The sequence below is a fragment of the Rhinopithecus bieti genome, unplaced genomic scaffold (assembly GCF_001698545.2).
Source record: "Rhinopithecus bieti isolate Rb0 unplaced genomic scaffold, ASM169854v2 scaffold_23276, whole genome shotgun sequence".
In the NCBI taxonomy this organism is placed as follows: Eukaryota; Metazoa; Chordata; class Mammalia; order Primates; family Cercopithecidae; genus Rhinopithecus; species Rhinopithecus bieti.
The window spans coordinates 725259-734824 of record NW_016810868.1 but is presented as its reverse complement, the minus strand read 5'-3'; the positions used below and the strand labels follow the sequence as shown (position 1 = coordinate 734824).

General features: G+C 53.1%; 1 protein-coding gene across 21 annotated transcripts in view; it reads right to left on the bottom strand.

The window, feature by feature from the left end:
- Positions 1-7034: 7034 nt before the first annotated feature.
- Positions 7035-9566, bottom strand: part of NSMF (NMDA receptor synaptonuclear signaling and neuronal migration factor) — a 10571-nt gene continuing 8039 nt past the window's right edge. For all 21 annotated transcript variants that reach the window (XM_017893169.1, XM_017893176.1, XM_017893180.1 and 18 more), the window contains 4 exons: positions 9034-9113; positions 8795-8897; positions 8430-8505; positions 7035-8321 (listed from right to left, as the gene is read on the bottom strand). In XM_017893169.1, coding sequence (XP_017748658.1) covers positions 8224-8321; positions 8430-8505; positions 8795-8897; positions 9034-9113 — 357 coding nt within the window. In that variant the 3' untranslated portion in view covers positions 7035-8223. The remainder of the gene's footprint in view (positions 8322-8429; positions 8506-8794; positions 8898-9033; positions 9114-9566) is intronic.

The following is a 9566-nucleotide window of genomic DNA, read 5'->3' as shown; positions in this document are numbered from 1 at the left end:
TTGGGGGGCGGGGAATAGGGTGGGGTGAGATGAATTCCTTTCTGTGTGAGATCCAAGAAGACCTCTTGGGGTGCCCAATCAGGACTCCCTTTTCTGGTAGCATATTTGGTGTCACGTTTGTGCATTTTTGTGCTTTTTCTTGGTGATTTCACTGTTCATAATGGCCTCTCAGCATAGTGCAGAAATGCAAGGAGGCTGAAATGCACCTTACAGAGAAAACACACATTGGATAAGCTTCATTCGTGCAAGAGTTAGTGCTGTTGGCCATGAGTTCAATGTTGGTGACACGATACATATTAAATAAGGTGTCCTTAAACAAAAATACACATAAAAGAAGGTTTTATTAATATATTGACCATTTGACAAAAACGTGACCAGAAGCTTGCAGGAACGTAACTTTGCATTTCCCTTAGGAGCAATAGTTTAGCATACTCACTAATTCAGTGTTTGCAGCAACTTTATACCACGTAGCTGCCATGGATAGTGATAATCAAACGTGTTTGTTGAGGATTTTTGCAGTTGTGTTCAACAAAGTTTCGTAGTTTTCTTTTTCAGTCCTGGTTTCTGTATGGGGATAATGCTGGGCTTATAAAATGAGTCTGGGAAGTTGTCCTTTTTTTTTTTTTTTTTTTTTTTTGAGACGGAGTCTTGCTCTGTCCCCCAGGCTAGAGTGCAGTGGCGTGGTGTTGGCTCACTGCAACCTCTGCCTCCCAGGTTCAAGCGATTCTCCTGCCTCAGCCTCCCGACTAGCTGGGACTACAGGTGCCTGCCACCACGCCTGGCTAATTTTTTGTATTTTCAGTAGAGATGGGGGTTTCACCATGTTGGCCAGGATGGTGTCGAACTCCTGACCTTGTGATCCGCCCGCCTCGGCCTCCCAAAGTGCTGGAATTACAGGCGTTAGCCACTGCGCCCAGCCTGTTGTCCTTGTTTTATTTTGTGGAAGGGATTCGAAGAATTTGTATTAAATTTCTTCTTTAAATATTTTGTGTAATTTGTTCATAAAACCATCTGAGTCAGTACTTTCTTGTTTAGAAAAGTTTTAAAGTACAAATTTAGTTTCTTTAACAGTTAATAGGATTGTTCAAGTTGTTTGTTTAATGAGTTTTGGTAGTTTGTGGCTTTCAAGGAATTGGTCTATTTCATCTAAGTTGCTAAATTTATGTGAATACAATTATTCATAGTACTTCCTGGTTATCCTTTTAATGTCTGTAGGGTCTGTAGTGATAACCCTCCCATTCCTCATATTGGTAATTTTGTCCTCTCTCTCTCATCAGTGTTGCTAGCTAGAGGTCTATCCATTTTATTCATCATTTCAAAGAACCAGCTTTTGTTTCATAGTTTTGCTTTTGGTTTTGAATTATTTTAATGCTGTGCTTACATGTATTTCCTTTCTTCTGCTTGATTTGAGTTTATATTTCTCCTCCTTATCTGGTTTCTTAATGTAGAAGTTTAGATTATTGACTTGAACTTGTCTTTTTTCCTAAACATTTGTGCTATAAATTTCCCTTTAAGTGCTGTTTAGCTATCTCTCTCAATTTTTGATATGCTGTATTTTCATTTTATTCAGATGTATATATATATATATATATATATTTTTTTTTTTTTGGAAACAAAGTCTCACTCTGTTGCCCAGACTGGAGTGCACTGGCACAATCTAGGCTCACTGCAACCTCCACCTCCTGGGTTCAGTTGTTTCTCCTGCCTCAGCCTCTGAGTAGCTCAGATTACGGGTGTGCACCACCACACCCAGCTAATTTTTTTGTATTTTTAATAGAGACGGGGTTTCACCAGGTTGGTCTGGAACGCCTGACCTCAGGTGATCTGCCCACCTCAGCCTCCGAAAATGCTGGGATTACAGGTGTGAGCCACCGCGCCCAGCCAACTTTGATTGTTTTAAATTTGCTAAGGTTTTTTTGTTTTTGAACCACAGTCTGGTTGATCTTGGTGCTGCTCCATGTGCGTTTGAGAAGAATCTCGATATTGCTGCTGGTGGGTGCAGTGTTCTCTAAATGTGTTTGTGTCTAGCTGGTATTATATAAATACATGTCGGGATTTATATCTTGCTGATTGTCCATTAGTTCTATTACTGAGAAGAATGCTGGTGTCGTGAATGTGTTTACTTCTCCTTTCAATTCTGTCGCGTTTTGCTTCCAATATTTTATTTTATTTTTACTTTTTAATTTTATTTTTTGAGACAGAGTCTTGCTACAGCTTCCCGAGTAGCTGGGATTACAGGCGCCCACCACCACGCCTGGGTAATTTTTATAGTTTTAGTAGAGATGGGGTTTCACCACGTTGGCAAGGCTGGTCTCGAATTCCTGACATCAAGTAATCCGCCTGCCTCTGCCTTTCCAAGTACTGGGATTACAGGCGTTAGCCAGCGCACCCAGCCCACTTATTCTTTTAATCTCTTTTTGTTGTTCAGATGGGATAATCTCTGCTGATCTGTCTTCATATTTACTGACTCTTCCCTTTGCCATCTCCATTCTGCTATTGAGTCTGCTCAATGAAATTTGTTTGTTTTCTCAATTTTGGTTATTGTGTTTTTTGGTTCTAAAATTTTCATATGGTTCTATTTATTTGTTGAGACTCTTTTCTTCTTATTTATTTATTTATTTATTTTGAGACAGCATCTCACTCTGTAATCCAGGCTAGAGTGCAGTGGCAGGATCACGGCTCACTGCAGCTGTGAGCTTCTGGGCTCAAACGATCCTCCCTCCTCAGCCTTCCCAGGAGCTGGGACCACAGGCATGTGCCACTGTGCCTGGCTGATTTTTGTTTTTTTAGTAGAAATGGGGTTTCACCATGTTGCCCAAGCTTCTCTCAAACTTCTGTGCTCAAGTAATCCATCTGCCTTGGCCTCTCAATGTGCTAGGATTCCAGGCATGAGCCACCGCACCCGGCCTTTGCTGAGACTTTCTATTCTAACATTTTAAGTGCTGACGATGGCTCATTTGGGCACTACTATAATAGCTACTTTAAAGTCTTCAGGCCGGGCATGGTGGCTCACACCTGTAATCCCAGCACTTTGGGAGGCCAAGGCAGGAGGATCACTTGAGGCCAGGAGTTCAGGACCAGCCTGGCCATTCCCAGAACCACGACTGGGGGGCATATGTGCAGCTAGACCAGAGGGTGCCCCAAAATCTTGGAGAAAAACTGACCTTGGACCAACAGCCACTGAGGCTGAAACTAAAACAGCAACGTTCACTGTAGGATAAAAGGAAGACTCCCAGTCTCATATTAAGTAAGATTCAAAATATTACAAACCAGGCCAGGCACAGTGGCTCACGCCTGTAACCCCAGCACTTTGGGAGGCCAAGGCACGTAGATCACCTGAGGTCAGGAGTTCAAGACCAGCCTGGTCAACATGGTGAAACTCCCGTCTCTACTAAAATACGAAAATTAGCCAAGCATAGTGGCGGACGTCTGTAATCCCAGCTACTTGGGAGGCTGAAGTAGGAGAATTAATTGAACCCGGGAAGTGGAGGTTGCAGTCAGATGAGATTGCGCCACTGCACTCCAGCCTAGGCAACAGAAAGAGACTCTGTCTCCAAAAAAAAAAAAAAAAAAAAAAATTATAAACCAAAATTTCATTTCTCCACACCCAAAGAACTGTGAGAATCCTAACCAGCAGGGAAGAGGCCATCAGCAGACACCAGGGTGAGAAGACATTCAAATGATAGAAAGACTGACCAAAGTTGTTTTTTAAAATTTTACTCATTGAAAATTTTTTTCTTGAGACAAGGTCTTGCTCTGTCACCCAGGATGGAGTGCAGTGGCATAATCTTAACTCACTGTAGCCTTGAATTCTTGGGCTCAAGTGATCCTCCTGCCTCAGCGTCCCAAGTAGCTGACACCACAGGCATGCACCACCACCATGCCCCATTAATTTAATTTTTTTGTAGAGACAGATTTTGGGGCACCCTCTGGTCTAGCCGCACGTATGCCCCCCAGTGGTGGTTCTGGGAATGACCAAGGTTGGCTACTCAAGCCAGTTGTCTGGGTGAGTCAGACACACACACAGACACATTTTGCAGGAGCACCTGAGGGTTGGGGGGCGTTGGGGGTGGTGTTCGGGTACTTCTCAGCTCCCGGGCTCCCCAGACCTCCCTTCCCAGCCGTCAGGCTAGAAAGCAGGGGTGACAGAGCACACAGAGACATAGGAGATTCCACAGCGGAAGGGGAGCTGACCCGCCTGTGGGCAGGCACCAGGACAGGGGCAGGGAGCCACAGGGGCCATCTTGCCCCTTTCAGTGTCAGGTTGTATGTCTGCTCTCTCCTGCCCCCACAGAGGCAATGCTAACAGCAGAGGTGTGACTGCCACAGCTCCCTCCACCACTGTGTCTCCATATTTATTCCTGCTCATGGGGGTTTTACCGTACAGACAGGAGTCACACCTGTGATTCTTGCCCTTAGAAGCTCCCGCATGCCAGCAGGAGGTCCCCACACAGCCCCCAGACCACACCCCAGGTCTCAAGGGTGGTCGCTCTGCTGGGTGCATGTCCGGCCACGGGGCCGCCCGGGGGGCTCCTTGGGGTTGTGTAGTGAGCGTGGATGTGCAGGCCTGGGCGTCTGCATTTGAGAGCAGGACCGGCTAGAGCAGGGCAGGCAGGTCGCCAGGGCAGGCGGGGGCCTCCTCCCGTGCCGTTCCTGGGTAGCCACAAGAGTGCGTCCAGGCAGGTGGCAGGCGACACTCCATATCCATGCGAAGCGTGATCTGGTCACTTGGAACAGCTGGACCACTTGCATCTTCCTCCTTAGCAATAAGCCTCATGAGCATCAGATCCTTCTGGGAAGGCCATCGTGCAATCAGGCCACACCCGGATTAGCAGGCATGGCACAGCGGGGCAGGAGACACCCTCAGAAAAGGTGCCAGGGGGTGGCTGGGGCTGGACGGACTTGTGCACTCATCAGTCACAATACTTCAAGAGCTGTTACCAGATTACCTTCAAAAAAAGGCTGTAACAGGCCAAGACAGGAGATGCTTGAGGCCAGGAGTTTGAGACTAGCCTGGGCAACACAGTGAGACCCTGTCTCTACAAAACATAAAAGAATTAGCCAGGCGTGGTGATGCCTGTAGTCCCAGCTACTCGGGAGGCTGAGCGGATGGGAGAATCGCTTAAGCCCAGAAGGTCAAGGCAGCAGTGAGCCCCAGCCCGGGTGACAGAGCAAAACCCCGTCTCAAATTAGAAAGGGGGTTACCTCGTCGCTTTCATTGGCCTTTCCATGATTCCTGATGGGATGAGGACTTTCTTCGTGGAATTACTGGCCAGTTTCCTGCTCTGTGAATGATCTCTCCACATCTCTGCTCGCTTTCCCCTATTGGCTTTTGTCATTTTCTTTAGCAATANTGAGACGGAGTCTGGCTCTGTCGCCCAGGCTGGGGTGCAGTGGCCGGATCTCAGCTCACTGCAAGCTCCGCCTCCCGGGTTCACGCCATTCTCCTGCCTCAGCCTCCAGAGTAGCTGGGACTACAGGCGCCTGCCACCTCACCCGGCTAGGTTTTTGTATTTTTTAGTGGAGACGGGGTTTCACCGTATTAGCCAGCGTGGTCTCAATCTCCTGACCTCGTGATCCGCCTGTCTCGGCCTCCCAAAGTGCTGGGATTACAGGCTTGAGCCACTGCGCCCGGCCAGCACTTTAAATCTTAAGGACTTTAATCGCTCCCATGTATGGCAAATATTTCTTATTTCTTTCCCAACTATTTCTGGCTGCTGCTGCTGTTTTTGTATTTCAAGGGAGGCAAGGGCAGGTGCAGCAAAGTACCCAAGGTTGCCCTGGTCACCAGCCCCCTGGCCTGGCCCAGCCTGCCTCTGCGTGGGGCCACCTCCTTCCCCGTTGGCATTTCTGCGTCTGTGTCTGCTCCTGGGGCTGCTGGCTTCGATGTCTCTTCCTCCTTTCACTTCCCCCGGTGGTTATGGCATGAGGAATGGAACCTCATGGACCATATATAATATCCCCCAGGCCTTACTCGCTCCAGCAGACCCTACGGACCGGACTGTGTGGGACAGGCCGGCGGCCACAGCAGCCACCAGATGGGCTGGGACTGCAGGGTCCCTGTTAGGGCAGGGATGAGGGATTGTCTGGCTGCTCTGGGACTCTGAGCTCAGGTGACAGACGGACATGCCTTTGGAGCAGTGCAGTGTGTGGGCACGTGGCAACCTCGCGTGCTGTCCTACTTTGAGGAGCACCACCCTTGAGGCCTGCATGGCAGCATCAGCAGATTCCAGGCAGTGGCGACTTGTCTCATCAACTCTGCAGAAAGGAGACTCGAATCCCTCCATGATTTCATGATATGTCACTTTCAAATAGTATGGGCCACGGAATAACAGAAAGTCTATAGGCATTTGGTATTTACCTAAAACTTTATACATTCAAATTGGCACCAAAACCTGCCTCCTCCCGGACTCCATCTAGAATGTCCCGGAGGAGCTGGAGGTGGCTGATGGATGTGTGACCGCTCCCAGCACCCCGGGCCTCAAGCCTGCTAGGCTGTGCCAGGCTATGCAGCCTGCCTCTGCGTGGGGCTGGCACACCTGGCAGGCCCCCTGACCCTGACCCTAGCCCAGCTGATACCTGCTGTTCTGTCCCCCAGCCACAGGGCAGGGAACCAGCTGGTAGCCAACCTGGCTGTGCCCAGTAGTGGTTTGGACCCTGGGGACACCTGAGGTTGAGAGAGTGGGCCCCATCTGTGGCCACACTGCTGACTGCACACACAGGGTGGCCTGAGGGGGCAGACAGCCCTCTCCCTGGTGCCCTCAGGCGGCAGGAGGAGCGGGCCGTCTCTCCTCTCCCCCCCAGACCTGGTATGGCCCCTCTCTGAGACTGCAGCTCCCCCAGCCCTCCTGCAGCTCCTCTCCATCCCCTCCCATGTCGGCCCCCCCGGCTGTGCCCTGAGGGGTGGTCTACTGGCCCGGCTCCAACTCTGTCCAGGCAGGAAGGCCCTGCAGCAGTGACCTCAGAGGAGTGGGCCCAGAAGCTGGGCCTGGGGCGGGCCCTGGAGAGCACTGAGAGGACAGACCCATGCGGCGGCCGAGGTGGAGGATCAGGTTTAATGGTCACTATGAGGGGTATCGTACACCGTTCTGAGCCCGGCCCCCGCCCCAGCCCTCCCTCAGCCGGGAACACAGCCAGGTGCCCTCAGACCCCTGGCTCTGCACAAGGGGGTCCTGCCCCTTAGCCGCAGCTATATACACGAGAGCCCATCCTGCCGGCCGTGGACAAAAGCTGGGAGCTCCTCCGAGTCAGGAGACCCTACAGTCCACCAGCTGCGCGGCCGGGTCCAGGGGCCCATTGTGGTACTGGTGAGGTTCTTGAAACCCAGGACCCAGCCCCAGCCGGGCCCCTGCCAAGCCCCAGGCCTCTGTGCTGGGATGGAGCCTCCAGATTGAGGCTGGTAAAAGCTGAACTCAACAGCAGCAATGAGAGTGCTGGGTGGGCTTGGGGGGATGGGGAGCAGGCCCCACCCGGAGCCTCCTCTGAAGGAGGGGACGCTGCGCCCTTCCCTCCTGCTGCCCAGACCGTCCCTGCCGGGTCTGGCGCCGGCTGAGGTCTGAGTAAGCGGGGAGAGGGGGTGGCAAGAGAAGTGGAAGTGAAAGCACAGACAGTCGGAGACTTGGCCAGTGCAGACAAAGCCAGAGACTCGGCCAGTGCAGACAGAGCCAGAGACTCGGCCAGTGTAGACAGAGCCAGGCTGGGCAGCCCGGCGACACTGGCCCCAAGCACACGGGCCACCCTGGTGCTGGTGATCGATACGGCAGGGAGGGGGTGGGCAGGGAGGGTCCTGAACACATGTGGGCTGCTGGGCTGGGGTGCCTATGCTGTAACTAGCAGCATAGTGCTTAACTAGTTAACAAGAAATGCTGCTTCCCTTTGAACTGTTTCGGGGGTGTAGAAATTGCACTTATTTCTATGAACCCCATGGAGGGGATTCCCAAAGCCGAGCCTCCAGGCGAGGCATGGCAGGTCAGTGCCTGGCCGCTGAGCATCCACGGGCCATGGGGCGGGATCCTCCCGGCCCCCAGGGACTGAGGCCTCTATGGCCATGGGTGCGGTGAGGACCGGAACCCACGGGGGGAACCTGAGCAACGTCTGAGGTGCCCTGAAGTGGCTCCAGGCAAGACCAGAGCCGCACAGTCCCGGGGAGCACGAGGCGGCCCAGCCCCAGGTCCCTGTGCAGAGGGAGCGGCCTGATGGCGACTGGGCGGAGGCCTCTGCCCCTCACAAGACGTCGTCAAAGTCCAGCAGCTTCGAGTGCTGGCGGCTCTTCCAAAGGCGATACAGCCGGAAGTCAAAGTACGTCTCGATCATCTGCTTCCCTGGGCGGAGCGGGGGCAGGAGGCTCAGGCCTGGCCGGCAGCCTCGGGATCCCGCCCACCGAGGCCCCACAGCGGCTGCAGAGCTTGGGCCCAGCCTGGGTCACTCACCTTGGGCTGAGAGCTCCAGGGGTGACTCGAAGGTGACCCTATAAGGAGTCATGAGAGTCCTGAGGTTCTGGAACAGCTGGAAGAAGCAGGGTGCTGTGAGTCTGAGGCAGAGAGATGGGGAAGGAGGAGGGGGGAAGAGATGGGGAGCAGGGCCCACCCTCTTTCCTCAGGGGGGAAGAGATGGGGAGCAGGGCCCACCCTCTTTCCTCAGACCCCCCAAACCTGGCTGCGCTCAGGCAAAAGGGATTTCTAGAGGAATGCCCGGGGCAAGGAAAAAAAGTGCCAGGAGACATGGAAGGCCCTGCCCTGTCTGTCCACGTCGGGGGTCTCCAGAGGCCTGGGGTGGGGCCTGGGAGTCACTGTACCTTCTCCCCATTGGGGTTCCCCAGAATGTAGCAGCCCATGATGTGGATGACGTTCGGCTCTGGGTTCACTTTACTCATCAGGCGGCTCAGCCGCTTCCAGAAGCTGGTGGAGAGGGGCGGGTCACCCAGTGGCAGGGGACAGGCACCCCGCTCCACAGAGGGGACCGTGGGGGAGGGATGCTCCGGGGCCTGGACTCTGCCTCCAGCCCTCCCCGCGCCCAGGGCACCCGGCTTCTCACTGAATCATGTCCTCTTCCTTCTCCACTTTGGCAAAGGTGGCCACCTTGTTCTTGAGCAGATAGAGGTGTCCAGGGCCTCCCTGTAAGAAGCTGTGGTCAGGCACCTGCTCCTCCTTACTCCCCCTCTCCCACACACATGCACACACGCACACGCGTGGGAGGTGTTTTTGGTCTTCCTCTCCTGGTCATGTCTCTTCTCCTTGATCTCCCCCCCACATCTCTTCCCCTTGGTCTCCCTGACCCTACGCCTCTTCCCCTTGGTCTTTCCCCATCCCAGCCTCTTCCCCTTGGTCTCCCCTCCAAACACCTCTTCTTCTTCATCTCCCCCACCACGTCTCTTTCCCTTGGTCCTCTACAACGTCTACGTCTCTTCCCCTTGGTCTCCCCCACACCGTGTCTCTTCCCCTTGGTTCCCCCCACCACCATGTCTCTTCCCCTTGGTCTCCACCCCCCACACCTCTTCCCCTTGGTCCCCCCCCAGGTCTCTTCCCCTTGGTTCCCCCCCCATGTCTCTTCCCCTTGGTCCACCCCCC